This window comes from Panthera pardus, unplaced genomic scaffold, assembly GCF_024362965.1.
Source record: "Panthera pardus isolate Hobbes unplaced genomic scaffold, ASM2436296v1 HiC_scaffold_19, whole genome shotgun sequence".
NCBI classification, from domain to species: Eukaryota; Metazoa; Chordata; class Mammalia; order Carnivora; family Felidae; genus Panthera; species Panthera pardus.
In genome coordinates this window covers 7,707,668-7,725,953 of record NW_026526754.1, presented here as the reverse complement: position 1 = coordinate 7,725,953, position 18,286 = coordinate 7,707,668, and the positions used below count along the sequence as shown (strand labels likewise).

General features: G+C 49.4%; 1 protein-coding gene across 3 annotated transcripts; it reads right to left on the bottom strand.

The window, feature by feature from the left end:
- Nucleotides 1–72: 72 nt before the first annotated feature.
- On the bottom strand, nucleotides 73–16,061 carry NUTF2 (nuclear transport factor 2). 3 transcript variants are annotated; one of them, XM_019455549.2, is made up of 6 exons: nucleotides 15,935–16,036; nucleotides 7,843–8,011; nucleotides 4,518–4,645; nucleotides 2,617–2,688; nucleotides 2,434–2,532; nucleotides 73–605 (listed from the first exon to the last, which is right to left on the bottom strand). In XM_019455549.2, the coding sequence occupies exons 3-6, from the start codon at nucleotides 4,614–4,616 to the stop codon at nucleotides 492–494; spliced, it is 384 nt and encodes a 127-aa protein (XP_019311094.1). In that variant the 5' UTR covers nucleotides 4,617–4,645; nucleotides 7,843–8,011; nucleotides 15,935–16,036; the 3' UTR covers nucleotides 73–491. The 3 variants fall into 3 exon arrangements, with proteins under 3 accessions (XP_019311094.1, XP_019311093.1, XP_019311096.1); XM_019455548.2 differs by lacking the exon at nucleotides 7,843–8,011 and having other exon boundaries at nucleotides 15,935–16,061; XM_019455551.1 differs by lacking the exons at nucleotides 7,843–8,011; nucleotides 15,935–16,036 and adding an exon at nucleotides 15,472–15,841.
- Between the last annotated feature and the right edge of the window lie 2,225 nt (nucleotides 16,062–18,286).

Below are 18,286 nucleotides of genomic sequence, written 5' to 3'. Positions count from 1 at the left end.
GTGAGACATGAGAGAGACAATGGGGCACGGTAGTTATTGATGCCCAGCCAACTATTAAACTCATTAAAACGATTTAAACTGTTAAGAAAATTTTTGTGGTTTTATTGTATCATGAGGCATTGAAACATCCGAACAAATCAATATCTGGGCGGTGAGGCAGCTGCTTTCTCCTTCACTTCTTTGGGTTACTAGAGCAACTTGTCAGTAGATTAAAAAACAAAAAACAAAACAAAACAAAACAAAAACAACCTTTTGCATTACTTAAGTCTTTCCAAGGCATGCGCTGGTACAACACAAACTTCTCCTGTCAGATGCAACTAGTCTAGCGTCCAAACATCATGCACAATACCCCAGTAGCAGCAGCGCACTGCGCCCGCTCCCACCGCGGCCCTGCTCATTTGTGTATGATATTTGGAGCATCTGGAGGAGTGTGAATAATATTGGGGAGAGGAGGGAGGAGGAAACAGCATGAGTGCCTGGCTGGGAGGAGGTCAGCCGAAGTTGTGCAGGGCAAGCCTGAACATGTCATTGGTGCAAACCCAAGCATCGTTGATGTTCTTTAATAGGAACATCTGGTGGAACCCCATGATGGGGTCTTCATCAGCCTGTGAGGAGAAAAAAAATGATTCAGTAAGTAGGCCAAGGAACAGGAAGGGAGTTTAGTGGCAAGGGAACAGGACAAAAAATGCTGACTTTGAGATCAGGCCCTACAGTCTTGGACTCAAATCCCAGTATAGCCAAAGTGTATTTATGAATGTGAATTGATATAATGTACAAAACATGGCACTGGGCACATAGGGGCTACAGATGGCAGTTCTCACTGTTACATGCACTTAAACTGTAGAATACATCACCAATTAGCCACCGTAAGAGAGCAGAAAACACACCTGCCTCTGAGCCCATGTCTCTAAGCAGTGATCAATTTGAAAGAGTTCTGTAGTGCTCACCGCATAACTTACAGTACCTAAAACCTAAATAATCTTAGCGTCTGATTACACCAGTTAGTCCAATTAAGAGAAACTACTGTTAATACTGACTGTGGCCAAGTAGGTGAGAAAAGACTCAAAATGGAGTTCACACTGTAATCACAGCTCTAACAAAGAGCAAAACAAAGAGCAAAAACGAAGCAATGTCACCTGGTGATGTTTCCTGTCATGTCATATATAACATTTGTGATGAAAAAAAAAAAAAAGGCAAGACACCTCCAGCCAAACTGCAGAAGATCAGGATGAAGCATAGTTAAGGTAGGAGCCCAGTTAACCAGTGCTATCTCTAACATTGCTGGGGTTTCTGGGAATTATCATCAGCAATTAGGCAAATCAGTCTTTTAGGGACTCTTGAGTTGGGACAGAAACAGCAGAATGAACCTGAAGCCAAGTGGGAAATGGGCCATGCTTACTGACCCTATCCTGGAAAATAGGCACCGAGCCCCCTGAAAAGACCTCTTCACTCCCAACGGCCTATCTGAATACAAACTCTGGGCAGGGCATGTTGGACAGGCAGGAAAAAACTGACAGGAAAGTCCAGGCCACAAGGCAGGTCCTTCTGGGCCCATGGCAGAGGCCTATGGGGCCCCTCTTTCTGCCCTTTTATTTAACCCAGAAGGCCCCACCTAACCTACGGAGAAGGCCATGTGGGCCTATTATTCAGAGTCCCACCGTGACACGGGTCCAGGAGACTGGAACCTGGTCAACGGGCAGCCAACCTGTCCTGCTTTGGAAAGGAGGAGAAGCTTTTCGGAAATTAAAAATCTGGCTTCAGTCTGCTGGAGCACAACAGGTAGGAGTTCCCATGAGGGTTCTTGGGGGACTGAGGAGCTGAAGGCTTTGAAGAGGATAGGTCTTGGAAGAGGAAAGGAGAATGCAAACAGAAGCAGGAGTTCCAGGAATCTGCTTTGCTCAGCAGGTGGCGGAGCCAGTAGCCAGCTCAGGAAGTGGCAACATGGACTCCAGCAAGGGATTGCAACTCAGCACCCAGCTGGCCCATCTAGGACCAGCTGCCGACAGAAAGCCCACCTATACCTCAGGGCAGTATGAAGGCCCAGTAGCTTAGCACCACAACCCCACCCTGCTCCTATACCTCTTGTCCCTTTTCCAGAAAGGCTCTAAACCTGTACTCTCCAATAGTACTTTCTGTAACAACAGAATCAGTCTGTGTCTGCACTGTCCAATAGGAAGTCACAGTGACTGACTATAAGCACTTGAAATATACTTAGTTTGGCTGAGGAACTCCACTTTAACTTTCATTTTAATTAATGCAATTTAAAAATTGCCATTAAAATTGAAATATAATTTAAAAATGTGACTAGTGGTTGTTGTATTGAATTATATAGCTCTAGACAGAGTGTCCCTTGATAAGCAGGTCACATCACAGGGAAGGCAGGCGTGCAGGGCTCTCCTCTGCCTGCCCACTCCTCCCTACCAGCACTACTACCTTGAGCTGGCCCACAACCATGCTGATGATGCAGCTATCTGGCGTGGGCTGATGGTCCTGCGCCGTGATGCTGTGCTGGATTTTCTGGAACGGAAGGCTCTGCAAAAGAAAGAGGGGGTGATGGGCTGTGGCCAGCAAGGCAGGGAAGTAGCTGCTTGCAGCATGACCCTGGCCTTTACTTACAGACAACTTCTCCACAATGGCAGCTTTCCCCTGGAACTGCTGTCCTTCCCACGTAAGGCATGATGCGTCAATCTGAAAACCAGAAAACATGGGGTCAGGGCCTCAGAGAAAAAGGAATATATCTCTGAGTCCCTGAAAAGGACCTTGTTTGGAAAAATGAGTCCAAAACTCAATTACCCTATCTATAAAGAAGGGAACTGAAGGTAGTTTCCATACTTTACACTGCTAACAACCTCTTTAATTACACCCTATCTTCCCAGAGCCCAGGCTCTGAAAAGCTAACAAAATACAAACCTATTTAGTAAGTTCAATTCCTGGTTTTTATTCAAGAAGTTATATGCCCCCTGGGGGCATCTGGGTGGCTCAGTTGGTTAGGTGTCTGACTCTTGACTTCAGGTCAGGTCATGATCTCACAATTCATGAGCTAGACCCCTGTGTCGGGCTTTGAGCTGATAGCATGGAGCCTGCTTGGGATTCCCTCTCTTCTCTCTCTGTCCCTCCCCGCTCGCTCTCTCTCTCTCTCTCTCTCTCTTTCTCTCAAAATAAGTAAATAAACTAAAAAACAAAAACAAAGAAGTTATATGGCCTCTGATATGCATGAGCCCTAGGCTGCCTATTATGTGGTCAAGGCTCAGCCAAAAGTCATCCTGCTATTTGGTCAGTCACCACCAGTACTAGAGAAGCCCATGAGAAATAACTTGGAAACATTCTATGTTCAATTACCATCTCTAGAGCTCAGGCTGAATTCTACTGAGGCCACTCCCATAAGGACACCCATGAGGTGAGGGAAGAATGGAGGCTGACAAGGCCTCCCAAGGCCTAGCCTGGGACCCTCCCTACATCAACATGCAACCCACTAGTTTCGTCCCCTCCCCTCCATATTTTTCCTGCCATAGACTTCAGGGGCAGAACTCAAAACTGCCTTTGCTACTTACCAGCTATAATATTTGGCAAGTTACATATTTTTCTATTTTCTGATCTTTAAAAGAGACATATGCTGATGATTATACAAAATGACATACATAAAGCATTCTTTTAGGACCATGCTCTCTTCTCTGGGTCAGGGCTGCTTTCATTGATTTTAAGAAGCAAATAAAACAGAAGTGCCAGGATCCCAGAGTCATATCAGTTCAAGTTTTTAAAACTCTCTATGATGACAACCAAATAATGCATTTACTGGATTTGGCTTTCCACTGGTAAGATCCCTTTCTTTTCTTCAGACTTGACCCCGAGTTTCTGGAGACACAGAGAGCTTTGCCCACAGCCCAGTCAGGTTCTCAGGCTATGCTGGATGACTCCTATCATTTCCATTCTGGACAGACCTGCTAGAAATGGCCTGATCAATCACATTACTGTGACTGAGTCCTGGCAGGGTCAAATACAAGTAGCTCTTGGTATACATGATCATTAAAATAGCAAGTGCCTGCCTAGAAGAGTTAAAGACACACCAGTCTCCCTGGGCTAACCCCATTTGTTTACCATGAGCATTCAGGGGTGTTTGGCCCTCAAAAGGAAACTTGGACCTAAGACCTCCAGGAGAACTCAGTTTTGCATTGATGATGCTCACACCTGCCACTTCCAGAAAGCACCATGAGCCCTAGCATCTGTCTGCTGCTGCCCAATCTGGAACCAGAGGCACTCTCAGGACCATGGAATGGCAAGCCCATAACAACCTGCCAAGGATACAGGATCCCTACTCTTATGGAAGATGACAGAAGGGAACGTGTAGACCAGGTAGTTGGGCTAAGCCTCAGGCCCCTTGTGCCACAGACAGAAGCTTAGATAGAAGAGTATAGCCAAATCCGGTAAGGGCTGCTAGAACTTGTGAACTGGACACACTGACCCAACATCTGAATTGATCCCTTGGGGATCCTGTTCAGGCCCTAGAGCTGGAGACTTACATAAATTGCGCCTAGTTGGGTTCTGTCGTTATCAAATAACTGGTAGTAATGTTGAATGAAGCTGGATCCAATCTGCTCCCAAATTGGCTTGTCTCCCATTCTGGAGCGTCACCCGGCCTCACTGAGACCTGCAAGATCAGCAAGACATGGAGGGAAGTGTTGGTACCAAGGGAACAGGAGGTAGCCAGCTGCGGTTTCTTCACTGACCCCTACCCCTCCTGGCCTCCTCGAGGAGGGAGTCTTTTGGTGAGGTCTGTTATAGAGAGGTCCTGGGGAATTGGTAGGAGGCCCCTCCCAATACAGACCAGTGCAGGGAGCCCAGAGGTGGACCAGACTCAGACTCTCCTTTGAGGAGCTCTGGCTAATGAAACAAAGGGGCTCCCGGGATGTGGAGCACATAGGATAGGTGCGGAGGGTGGAGCCAGGACAGTCAGAGCAAGCCCTTCAATGCCCAATGGGGGGTGGGGCTTTAAGAAGGAGCTAATGACACACACTCTCCCCACATGTTTTCATTTAATTCTCTCAACAATCTGTTCTTCCCACTTTGCAGGTCAGAAATTACAGATATCTGTGTAATGTCCTTAGTCCCATCAACATTGCCCCAGGGCTATATCAAGAGGCGGAAGAAGACCCAGTGAGAGTGGGGGGAGATGTCTCCTCAAGTCCCCACTTGCAATAAAACAGCAAGTGATCCTCCATTTTAGTCTTAGGGGAGCTGTTTACTTCTTTGAGCACAGGTAACATCTATTCATTTCTTCATGACAGGGTTACCCCTACCCACTTCAGAGATGGGAACATGAATTCAAAGAATCAGAGAGTAATACTGAGGGGTTTTGGGAAGAGAAACAGAGGCGATCATCTCTTCACACTCCCCATCCCAGCACTGCCTCCGTTGGAAGGGGCTGCCCTTCTCTGGTCTTTGAGGGGGGGGTGGGGAGACCCCCTCCCAGCTATAGACATCACAGCTCCAAGGGTTGCTAGAAGGAAAACTCAAGCCGTAGACGAGAGCCACTCTGGCTTTGCTAGGCCCCTCCCAGATAGGAAGCCCACATCTCACTGAAGGATACCACAATGGCAGACTTGTATGTTGTTCTGCAGTTGTGTCTGACTACCTCCCCATCTTCTGACAACAGGACTCTGAACCAAAGCAGTGAGGAGTTGCGTTGTGTCTGTTAATGGCAGACAACCATTAACAGTGGTGGGACCTGATGCAAGTCATTGCCCCAAGAAGGGCCTTATCTCCCTCCTCTGTAAGGGGGTGGAACCCTGATGTTGCCAGTGGTTGTGAAGCCTCACCAAGGGAACCTGCTAGTTCACTCTAGTCCCTATGACCTCACCCAAGGCCAGAGGAGCCAGCCGGGATAGATAATGTAGAGGGCCAGTGGCTTAGTCCCAATCCAGCCAATCTCCCAGCCTATGACCAATACTTCAGCCAATGAGGGGCCAGGAAGATGAGCCAGCTTTATTTTAGGTCCCATAGGAGGTGGTGGCACTAAAAATAGGAGCTCAGTGCTAAGATGACTAAGAAATGTCCAAGAAAAGTCTAAAACAAGCAGAAGAGAAAGACTGGACCCAGGCACGCCTGCTACACAGGAATACAAGGTGTGTCCCAGTTTATACTCTGCCAAGAAACAAATCAACTTGTGGGAAAAGCATAGGGTCAAAAGCTAGTCTTAGCTGCTGTCATGGTCACATTTCCAAGGGGCTAGACTGTAGCTACCCCCCCACTCCCGGCCATCTCTGCTGCATCTCGAATCTCTGCCTCTTCCAACCTAATATTCACTACGTTTGGCTCATTCACTGTGGTCCAGCCCCATGGTATCCTACCCCAAGAGCTCTGGGGCAGAGGGAAAGCTAGAAGAATGGGTAAGGGCCATCTCTCCCTCTGTCTTCAGCAAGGTTGGGCAGTCCTCAGGGAAGGTCTTGGAGAAAGAGTATGCCGATCAGAAGAAAAAGCATAAGTATGTGTCTGGGCACAAGGAAAGAGATAAGGGCAGGGAACAGGAAAGCTGGAGATGGAGGGTAAGGGAAAATAAGGCTAAGTAAAAGCTGACCCAAAGACAAGAAAAGTGGTGCCATGTGGTAGGACAGTGATGCAGAGGAAGTATGGGGGGGGGGGGTGTGTGTCTCCTTTTTCAATATTGTTCTTAAGGTATGTTAACTTGCCAATACAAAAACTACTTGGCAGAAGTAGTGGTGGAGTGAAGAGAGTGGACAGATAAAGGGACAGAAAGACACTTTGGTCCAGTGGGGCAGGGCAAAGTGTGTTTTCCTAAAGAATGAGACTGCTTGGGGGTACCAGAAAGTGTGAGAAGGAACCTTCAAAACTATGTAGACTGAGGCCTTTTCCAAATAGGGTCCCTGAAGCCAATACCAACCTTGTTCTTGGCCTGTTTGACCCTGATATGTTTATTTCCAGGTACTGATCATGGTAGCCATGTGGTCAGATTCCATTGTCATCCCACTTTACAGGTGGGAAAACTGAGGTTTAGTGATATGTCTTGCCCCAAGTCCATCTAGTACATCAGGGCTTATACTGGGTCCTCTGGTTGAAGTCAGCGCTTTCTTTCTGCTAAATATGTGCCCCTGAGCTCTAAACCACAAAGCTGGCCATGTCTCTTCTGTACAACAGCCTCACCTTTGGATTAAATCTTGAAACTCCACAGATGTGCATCCATACCTGTCCCTGTCTCCCTAGCATTCTGTCCTACCTCCATCCAGCTCACACACAAATAGAACAGAACTCACTCAGTGCTTGCTCACTGATTTTTGCCCCACCCTCACCCTATGAGTCCCCCTACTGGGATGTCCTCCCTCCTCTCATCTGTCTGGTCAAGTTCCTACTCTTCCCTCAGATTCCATCTATTTGGGTCCTCCTTCCCAGACTCATATGTTGACCCCAACCCCATGTGCAAAACCATATTAACACAGCCAGGGCTCACTCCTCTGCCTAAACATTATGGCTCTGGGCTGGGAGGATTCCAGTGTGGTTCCTGCCACACCCACTCCATCCCACCCCAATCCCTTAGCACAAAGTGTGGCTCAGCAAACTACAGGATTTACAGTTTGACTCCAAATCTCCCATAAAGCTTTCAACTCTTGGCTGGGAGGCAGCATTCCTGCATCCAGAAAAAGAAGCAGGGAGCAAAGTCCCCCCCCTCATCCCAAGCAACACAGGGATGGGTCTGGGCCAAGCTGGGAGGATGTTCCCCAGGATGGCCAGCAAGCCCTGACCTTGATTCTAATACATATACTGCAGAAAGAACAGTCTAAAAAGAAAAATGCCAAGGCTCAGAAGCAGCCTCATATCAGGTTGGGGACTGACCTTCATGACGGCTTCTCCTACAGTTCTTCCAAGAGGACCGCTGACCACGCCATCTCCTGCTTCACCCCAACAGTCCGCAGGCTGAGTGAGGCCAGGCTCCTCGAGGAGCAGAAATGACCTCGATGACCTCTCGCCCACTGAGCATCAGCCTTCACTGACCTTTAGGTCTCTGTGGGTGCAAAGACCCTCTAAGAATGTCTCAAAAACTGTGACCCTCTCCCAATAAATTTGCACAGAGGTAGGGATGTCCCAGCCTTGCGAATAATTTCAGATTGTTCAGACTCCCTGAGGCTGTCAAAGATCCCAGGTTAAAATCTTTTGCCCAAAAAAAAAAAAAAAAAAAAAAATCTTTTGCCCAGAAGACCCCATTAGACAACAGAAAATTTTCATTTTTATCTTCAAATTCTGGGTCAGTGTTTCCAGTGACAAAACTTTTTAAATTTTTTTTAAAGTTTTTTTTTATTTTTGAAGGAGAGAGACAGAGTGTGAGTGGGGGAGGGGCAGAGAGAGAGGGAGACACAGAATCGGAAGCAGGCTCCGGGCTCTGAGCTGTCAGCACAGAGCCAGACGCGGGGCTCGAACCCATGAACTGTGAGATCATGACCTGAGCCGAAGTCGGACGCTCAACTGACTGAGCCACCCAGGCGCCCCTCCAGTGACAAAACTTAAATAGCAGTGTCTACCTGAAAACATCTCATTTTTACTAGTACGTATTAGGTATAGACGTGTGCTAAAGGCTTTACATGCATTTGGTCCTAACACCCTATGACTTGATTCCCACATTAGAGATAAGCAAAATGAAGCTCAGAAAGGTTAGCTAACTTGTTCAAGGCCATAAGCCTAATGGGTGGTGGAACTAGATGGAACCAGGTTTAGTGGACTCCAGAGCCAGGACTCCCAGAGACAATAGATTGGAGGTAAAAATGAGTAGACCACCCAGTGAGAGAGGTGCTCCTGGGCACATAGCACTGAAGCCCTGACCTCTAACCTTGACTTTCTCAGAGAGGGCAAGACAGGCCTGAACCAGGGCTTCTGCCTCCAAACAAAGGCACCAGGCAGACTTCCACACCAAACCCAAACAAAAGGCGTTTTCATGGGGGATGATCTCACAGTTTTCCCAAACGTGCAAAGTCACAGCCCAGTTCTACCATCTCAGCAAGTCAGAGATCCTGGCCTAGCTGGACCTGGGGCAGGGCTGGGGGCAGGAGAGTGATGGGGAAGAGGATGTTCCAAACTCCAGACTGATACAGAGAAAGACCCATGTTTGTCTTTTTTTGAGCACCCATCACCAAGGCCTGCAGGGCATGTCAGCAGATACACCAAGCTTCTAGGGGGATCCTTGAAGTCAGCATCAACCGTGGCCTTTACTCTCATACATCCTATGGCCCTCCAGTGACTTCCCTCCCATTCTCCACTGACAGTCTCAACCACTTAGACTGCCTTCAAGGCCCCTGGGTGACCTGCCCTCCTGGCTGTCCAACCTCATCTGCCACCCAACCCACCCCTCGCCCCTCCTCTACTGCCAGTCTGGGCATGTCCCTGTTCCTGGAACATGCTGAGCCTGTTCTCACCCAAGAGCTTTGCAACTGTTGATCCTTCTACCCAGATCACTATTCTCCCTGGATCTTCATTTGTCTGCTCCTTGTCACATATGTGTCAGCTCAAATGTCACCTCCTCACAGACACCTTCTCTGTCCGTTCAGTCTAAAGTAACTGGTCACTCATTTCACCATCTAGTATTGTTTTCTTAGCACTTATCACTGAATGAGATTGTCACACTTAACATATTTGTTTATGATCTGTCTCCCTGACCCGGGCATCCCTGTTGCCATGGTGCCTGGCCCAGCTCTCCTTCTCTGGAGGAGGAGCAAATTCTGGGTGAACCCTGCCGAATTTAAGTGGCCCACCTCCTCTCTACCTGCGCCTTCTGTCTAAGTCATCAGGAAACAGTCCTTTGTCAACTACCCAGTCATCTGTCTATTGGAGGGCTTGGCCCAACCCCCTCACTTATTCCCAAAGCCCTGGTCACCTGAAAGAAGGTCAGCTGTGGCTCAACAGCAGGCACACAACCACACCCTCAAAGGCTTGGCCTCTAGCCTATTCCTCCTCTCCCTTGTTGTATGACCCTTTGACCCTGTTTCCTCACCAGTAATTGGGGATGTTAGGGGTAATCAACTGAGGGTATAAAGGAAGACCCAGCTGCAAGGAGTCAGTCAGGTCCTAAGTGAACACTGAGGTCAAGAACTAGAAAGAAGGTGGTTACCTCAGCCTCCTGCAAAGATACCACACCATGGAACAGCCTCAATCCAGGACTCCCAACTGCCTAGTCCACCATTCCCCTGCCTGAAGTCTGGAGAGAAATCAGCCAAGGTCTAGTGCTGGAATGGCTGGCCAGGACAGAACCCTTTCCTGGGGCAGACCCCTAAGGCCTAAGTGCCTCCAGTGAGGGCCTTTTCCTCCTCTTTGGCCTGGAGGAGGGATCCAGAACCTTCAAGATACCCTGGCCGGCCCAGAAGCTAATTCCTGAGATCTGCATTCTGGTCCCTCTGCTCTGTACTTACTCAGACCCTAAGTAGCCTCCCTTTCCCACATGACCCAGAGATTTCTAGGGACCCTGTCCTAGACAGCTCCCATCCATGAACTGAACCCCAGGCCATGAACTTACTTGTCAAGTATACATGGACTTGGCTCCCCAGTTGGGCCTAAAGCCCCTAAGTGACCACCCCCATGGTCTGCTACCACCATGCCTGGCTAATACTGCCATGACACTCTGAGACTGAGGTGAGCAGAGGAATAAAGGGATGAACACGGAGTCTCCGGAGTGCTGAATGGAATGACTTCTTCTGTAAGCAAAACAGTTACATGTGAGGGCGCCTGGGTGTCTCAGTCAGTTGAGCGTCCAACTTCAGCTCAGGTCATGGTCTCACAGTTTGTAGGTTTGAGCTCCATGTCAGGCTCTGTGCTGACAGCTCAGAGCCTGGAGCCTGCTTCGGATTCTGTGTCTCTCTAGCTCTCTGCCCCTCCCCCACTCACGGTCTGTCTCTCTTTCAAAAATAAAAAAAATAAACGTAAAAAAAAACAGTTACATGTGTTCTCTCATTTGAGCCTCACAGCTGCAAAGCTAGTATGATTACCATCATTTTATAGATGCAGAAACCAGGACTCCAAGAGGTAAAAATTCAAGACTACATAGGACCGCTGGCATAGCCAGCATTAAGATATCCACAAAACTGGCTTGGACTAGAACAGCTGTGAGCCAATGTCAAGTAGCATAAAGTGTAGAGGTAACAAATGAAGTGCTGAGGAATGGAGCCCAGGCCTTTTCTTGCCCTCTGAAATCGACAAATTCCATTCCCCTCAGTACAGAAAGACCCTCAGTGCATGCTCAACTGGTCAAAGTAGGACTATACCATAGGGACAAGTGAGTACTTGCGTTCGCCTGGGTGTAAAACCACCTCTGCAAATGGAACCAATGTCTCTACACACAGACATCACTCCAGGGGGCAGCAGTCTCTGCCCTGGTGAGACCCAGTGGCTCTGAAGTATCAGAGGCTTTAAGAAACACATTCCAGGGGTGCCTGGGTGGCTCAGTCGGTTGAGGGTTCAACTTCAGCTCAGGCCATGATCTCGCAGTTCATGAGTTCGAGCCCCACATCGGGCTCTATGCTGTGAGCGTGGAGCCTGCTTTGGATCCTCTGTTTCCCTCTCTCTTTCCCTCTCACTCTTTCTCTCAAAAATAAATAAACATTAAAGAAAGAGAGAAAGAAAGAAGGAAAGAGAAAGAAAAAAGAAAAAAACATCCCAGAATTTCCTCAGTTTACTGAAGCAAACAGTCCTGAGTTCCCAGGCACCTCAAAAATACCACTCTCATGAGGAGGAGGTTCTCCTTCTCAGGGGTAGCTCCTCTCCACTCTAGGGACTTAGGGAGTCGGCACATAGCAGGTACCACAAACAGATAAGGAGTAAGACCCAGGGCAGTGAAAGAAAGCCATAGCAGGTCAGGTGGTGGTGGGAGACCCAGGACCAGTGAGCAGGGCCACCCCCAGCCCTCCAGTGTTCTTCCCTGGCCACTAAGACACTTCCACAGTCACAGCCAGACCTGCACAAAGGATTCTTCCTAGGAAGACACATTCTAGCTGACAGGATGAGAAGGAGGATGATGCCACACAAACCTGGTGCCCAGGATGCTGACCAAAATGATCATATCACGTGGGCCTGGAAGTCACTCCAGGGATAAACCACACACTGCTGACTCCCTCAGGGAGCGATTCAGGAATTCTTATCACATATGGTCAAAGCAAGAAAGTCTCAAAGCCAGGGAAGGGATAGCCAATTCAAATCCAACCTCAAATACACATTCTCAGAGGGCCCATCAGCAAAAATTAAATAAAAAAAAAATCTCCATGAGGAGGTTCAGTTCAACCCCTGCTCTTTAGAAATCCTGCTCAACTTTCAATGTCCATCCTGCGGAAACGTTTTTGGATCCCCTCTCTCCAAAAGGACTATTCCCTTTTATCTCTGGGGGGTGGGCAGCTCTGTTTCTCACTCTGGGCAGATGTCCTCATGGGTACCATTCAGGAGCACTGGGCATTTGAAAAAAAGTGACCTGAGAGGGTCTTACTGAAAGGGGCAGAAGCCACACACCCAGGCTCCACTCAGGGAATGGGAAGACCACAAAATGCTGGTGAGAGTCCCAGACAGTGGGAGAATGCCCAGCAGAGACCCCTGGGACAGAGAAGCAGGCTGTAGAAGACAGCAGCTAGACCCAAAAGCCACAGCAATCTGGAGTGGTGACAGCATTGCTCAAGGGACCCCAGACCTTCCTGCACCCACCAGTGGAAGAATGCCTTGCTCTACGGTTCCTGCTGGAAGCAGAGAGGAGAGTAGGCTCACTAACAGCCTTTCTTCATCTGTGCTCTAGCCCCTTCTTCTGTGCCAAAAGACCCTAAGTACATAATAGTAACGTTAGCCCTAAGTATGTAATAGTAACATTTCCTCCTTTCCCCAGCACCAGGACTGGGTAGGGCTCATTTTGCTACCTTCAGTTTCAGCTCAGAGCCTATTACACAAAAAGGGCCAAAGAATGGTTGCTGAATAATACTAATCATTGGTGAGAAAGGAAAAGAAAGTTCCAAGAAAGATACTAATGTTCCAGTAGAGGAATCCTAGAATATTTTAATATAAGGTGTCTTCCAGTTCTAAAATTAGACAGCGGAATAAAGTGAGATATGGCTCAGGGGCACCTGGGTGGCTCAGTCGGTTAAGTGTCCAACTTTGGCTCAGGTCATGATCTCACGGTTCATGGGTTCAAGCCCCGCATCAGGGTCTGTGCTGACAGCCCAGAGCCTGGAGCCTGCTTCAGATTCTGTGTCTCCCTCTCTCTCTGCCCCTCCCCCACTTGTACTTGCATGCACTGTCTCTCTCTCAAAAATAAACAATTTTTTTTTTTTTTAAAGTGAGATGTGGCTCAGAGAGGAGAGGTGCAGGGGCTCCTGGATAGTTCAGTTGGCTAGGCATCCGATTCTTGACATCAGCTCAGGTCATGATCTTGCAGTCATGAGATACAGCCTCGAGTCATGCTGAGAGTGGAACCTGCTTGGGATTCTTTCTCTCCCTCTCTCTCTGCCCCTCCATCTGCACACATGCGTGCTCTTTCTCTCTCAAAATAAATAAAAACTTAAAAAAAAAAAGGAGAAGTGCACTCTATGTCACTAAAGGACCTAGTTTAGAGTTGAGAACCTAGGCATCCTCACACCCTGCCCCCATGATTATGCAGCCACATCTCGACTGCTTCATGCCAAACTCCACTTCCAAGTCAGCCCTACGTGAATAGAAGGTGCAGACAGATTCTGGAGAATCTCAGGATTCTCTTCTTATCTCTGAGATACAGATGGCCTGCCAAATTCCAGAAAGATCAAGGACTTCTGGGGGTCAGGATGCCGGGTAATGGCTAGTTAAGCCCAGACACAGAAGTTATAGAAAACTTCTAGGATTGGAATGAGGGAGAAACCGGAATTCTTCCTCCTACTGGGTAATCTTCAAGAAGCAATGGTATCTTTTTGACCCTGAAGAAAACCATTATCATAAAGTCACTTAGGGCCTTGGAATGTGCAAACTGATCCATAGCAGTAAGCCTACCTCACGTGAAACCTGTGTCCTAGACAAAAGGAATCCTGACAATCTTCAGAGGGTCTTGAAACAGCTGTCTCTAGTACTAAGAGATTCTATCAGAGGGATCCTGTGTATGTTCTTAGGGCAGTCCCTTCTTCTTGCCCATGTCCACTAGCAAACCAGACCTCTCCTGAGCTTGCTGAATGAACCTGACTTCCACATGTTTATGGGCCAGCATGTGGACTAGGAGGTTTGAGTACAGAGGGAAGGGAATCAGGAGATCAGGACAGATCTTTGCCTGTTCTCCTTAATCAGGGAGAATGACTAGACAAAGCAATTCAACTGCAGAAAAACTGCCAAAGCTAGAGCCCAATGACCAGAAAAATATCACCCGGGGAAATACTCAAGGAAAAAAAAAAGAAAAGTCCAGCGGTGTTGGCTTCCTGCATCATGGGCCTAACTCAACTTTCTTAAGAGATCTGCTTGCTGCTGAGGCCAGGCCTACGGAGACGTAGCTGCTTCTTTAATCCTCACAAAAACTATAGCTCAGAAGCTATACTGGGTCAGAGGAATCAAGACTCGACAAGCTGTCTCTTCCCAAAATCCCATGGTCCTCTCTGGACTGGTCTCTTAATATATCATCACTCAATCAGAAATACCTTTACAAAGCCTGTCAGAAGACTACTCTAAGGCTAGATACTCCTCTTCTCCCAGGACTCAAGGGGGTCATTGGATTCATCAATGAAGGCAATTTCTCAAGGTTCAACCAGCCTCCTGCCTGTAAACAGGTTACTCCACCTGGTGAGAAGTGAGCAAGCATGTGAGAGAAGCCTGACTTTCTGCAACTTTCAACTCTAGTTCTCCCACCCACGCTTCAGAAGAGCCCCAGAATCTGAATCTGAGCCCCGCGGCCCAAATGTGCTCACCGCCAATGTCACCTCAAGCCCAGTCTCTTATTTGGCACTGGGCTTATGGACTTCAGGTCTGAATCCTACTTTCCCCTCCATTAAATCCAACCTTATCACCACCAACCTTACGGAATCATTCTCCTCTGGGGAAGAGGGCAAATGACTGGAAAGGGCAGATGTGAGGATTAGAATGCACTGGAGCAGGTCTAATAACGTGTTGGGGGCTCTCATATCCAACCTCACCTCCTAGGCTTTTTCCTCCCCTCCTCCACTAACACAGCCGGCCAACCCACCCACAGCTGAGGCCTGGTCTCTGATAGAAGGGCGGGGTCTGAGCCTACCAGTCCAGAGCCGCTTCCTCGCATCAGGCCAAATCCTCCAAGGCTGGAGGAGGGTTAAGTCCCACATGGAACCCTCTCGCTCCAGATTCCCTGACCCTACTCTCCACGCAGGAACCTACGCATGAGTTCCACAGAGTGGGAGTTAGGTTTTGTGCACTCCCAACGTGCAGACAAGCAGGGGAGCAGCGTTCACCTATATCCTAGCCTTGCTATGGTCGGGAAACGGATGGGAGCCCTAATCCCGGGCTGCGGCAGGAAAGCGCCCTTACCCAATGCTGACTCCGGAGCGGGCCGGGTGGCGCTTGCCCATCCCCGGATCCTTCGCTGGCGGGTGGCAGGACGTGGGGCTGGGGTCGTCCCGCTAGCCTGCCTGCAGAGCTTACGGGACTCGGGCAGGCCGGGCTAGGCCAGACGGGGCGGGGCCCGGAGAGCCCCATCCGGGTGGTCTGGACCAGAGAAAAAAAGGCCTGGCCACAGCGCAGTCCGCTGCACCCGCTATAGGCACCACACTGCCGGATAGGCGCCTGTCTCTGTGTTCCCCTCGGCCGCCGCCTCAGAGGACCGGCGGGAGGCGGAGCCGCGCGCGACACATGGCCCCGTCCCCGCGCGGCTTTGGGCCGCCGGTGGGGGTGGGGGGGGGCGCCCGGAGACTGGTAGCGGAGGCTCCAGGCGGCCCAGAGCGCGGCTCTAGCGGCCTAGCCCCCGCCCCGGCGCGCTAGCCCCGACACTCACCCGAGGGGCTGGCACGATGGCGGCAGCGGCGGCGGCGGCGGCGGCAACCCAGCGCGGTCTGCGACCGACTGTCCCTTCCCCCCTGCCTTCCCTCGCCACCCCCCTGCACTCTGGGAAACGCAGTTCCCCCGACCTCCTTTCTGGCGTAGGTGCGCCAGGAGAAAACTACAGTTCCCAGTGTGCTATGCGCTGGGGACCAGACACAGCCCTCAGCGCGGGAGGTGAGGCTAAGCCAGGGAGGGAGGCTGCCAGGGCGAGCCCCTGAGAATTGTGGTCTAGCGGAAGCCTCTGGAACACCCGAGGTTGGCGCCAGGCAAGGGTCAGGGCTCAGTTGTCGCCAGGTCCCAGCTGGTCTGGCCCCGCCCAAGTTGCGCGGTCTTTTGGAGTGGGCCCCGCCTCCGTGCCTGGCCAGGCCCCAAGCAGGCCTAGCCGCCCCTCCCTGGGCCCCTGGGCTGTTTCCGCTCCCGAACTCCCCTCCTCTTCGGTGCTCTGGCCACTACTTCGACTCTTCGGAGCGGTTCTCTAAAGCTAGCCAGGGCAAAAGCCATAGTTTCTGCTGTCCCAACGTTCATGCGCCCAGCCCGGCCCAAAGCTGGTTTCGAGCAGTCGAGGCTTTTCCTTCGGCTGGAGACTCAAATGCTCAAGTGGGGCTCAGCTGGAGACAAAGAGTAATCTTGTACAGTTCGGGTCTTCAAAACCTAGTCATACGGTGGGTTTTTTTTTGTTGTTGTTGCTGTTGTTCGTTTTATTTTATTTTTTGCAGCAGGCGGGGCCCCGAAGGGTTTAATTTTTATTAACGAGAAAAGAACTGGCTCACCCAAACTTTCCCCAGGATTTAAGTGACCAGATTGTCAATAATTTCCTTCCCACCCATTGCCCTTTCATCACTTATTTTCGTCGTTTCCTGGGCAATACAAACATTTAAAGTAAGGCCTGTTTCTAAGTCAGGGCTGTTGGGTAAATGCTGTGCAGCTAACCCAGGTGAACCACAGGTAAGGAAAATATTTTCCTGGCAGTTCCATGCGTTCCCTCCTGCCAAGACTCAGTATTCCTATTCTTCCATAAGTTTTGCACCTTCACCAATACCCACACACACACATATTCGCTTCTTGGGGATGGCTGGTAAACCCAGGCCGAGCTTCTGTTTATTAAATCCCAGGTCTGTACTAATTTGCCTGACTAGATGCTTCTTACTCATCCAGTGAAAACTCTGCATTGTCCTGCTTGTGTGCATCTGGGACCTCCCTTGTTAAGCTGTCAAGCCCCCTCCCCCTAAAAGCTAAAACACTGGATAGGCTGTGTGCACATAACCTCCAGACACCACAGTCCTGGCCAGAGCCTGGCCCTCACCTATCCTGGGAGTGCTGCTGAGAGGTCCAAGTCAGCCAAAGTAGAAAGTGTTAAGTCCCTTCAACAAATAGGAGCTAAGATACACTAAAGGACATAGACTGAGCCTAGGAAAGCTCTCAACCCTAGTGGAGACGGGGGACATGTGAGAGACTGGTTCAGTAGCCGTGCACGAAGGGGAATGCTGTGCTTCCACCACCTTATTTATGATTAGTTGGAACTAACCCTAGGAAGGCAGAGAACCAGTTCCTTCCCCAACCAGGCACCTGCACAACCTGTATTCCACCCCTCCTCCCCACCAGAGACTTGTTTGTTTCTCAAGTCAGTGCCAAGGGGCCGAGAGCAGAGACTAGAGAAACATTTGTCATTGCAGTTCACAGATAAACGGAAGTCCCCAGGGAAGTGGCTTTTTCTAAAGTAACAGAGAAGGGGGTCATGTTTTATGGAGCCCAAGAAGTGTCCATTTGTGCCCAAATACCTACAGTAAATAAGGCTAGCTTTAAAGATATTTGCCTTTCCCTATTGGCTTTGAGCTAAATTACTTGGACCTATGGATAAAAACATCACCTCACTCCTGTAATCTCCCATCTAAAGAAGAATAAAAACAGCCAAGAAAATGAATCACCGGGTCACAAATCCCAATTCCTCCACACTGAAAGTGTACCAGGGCCAAGGTATCTGTATAAGAGTTATGCCTGCAGGAGCCATGGCTGGCTCCAGCTGTGGTCTTCACTGACTTAAGTAACTGCAAGCCCATGTGTGCCAGACGCTGTACTAAGTGTCAGGGCTAAAATGGTGAGTGAAATTCAACCCCAGCTTAAAATCATGAAGAATTCAAAACCCTCAAGAGAAGTGAGGGGTCACAGTCGGTTTAGTTCTCAGTTGCTCCTTCTCCCAATCCACTGACAAACTGGGACCATTTGGTGCAGTTTCCAAACTCTGGAGTGAGCTGGGCCAGGAACTCTGTAAGAACATGTGCTCAGGGCCCCTTTATGGAGAAACATA

Bases quoted from the DNA above. Each gene is read 5' to 3' on its own strand.
- NUTF2 (XM_019455548.2), bottom strand. From the start codon at position 4,616: ATGGGAGACAAGCCAATTTGGGAGCAGATTGGATCCAGCTTCATTCAA. The intron at 2,533-2,616 runs GTAAGTAAAGGC...TTTCTTTTGCAG, and splicing joins CCATTGTGGAGAAGTTGTCT to AGCCTTCCGTTCCAGAAAAT. The intron at 606-2,433 runs GTAGTAGTGCTG...TTCTCCTCACAG, and splicing joins TGGTTGTGGGCCAGCTCAAG to GCTGATGAAGACCCCATCAT.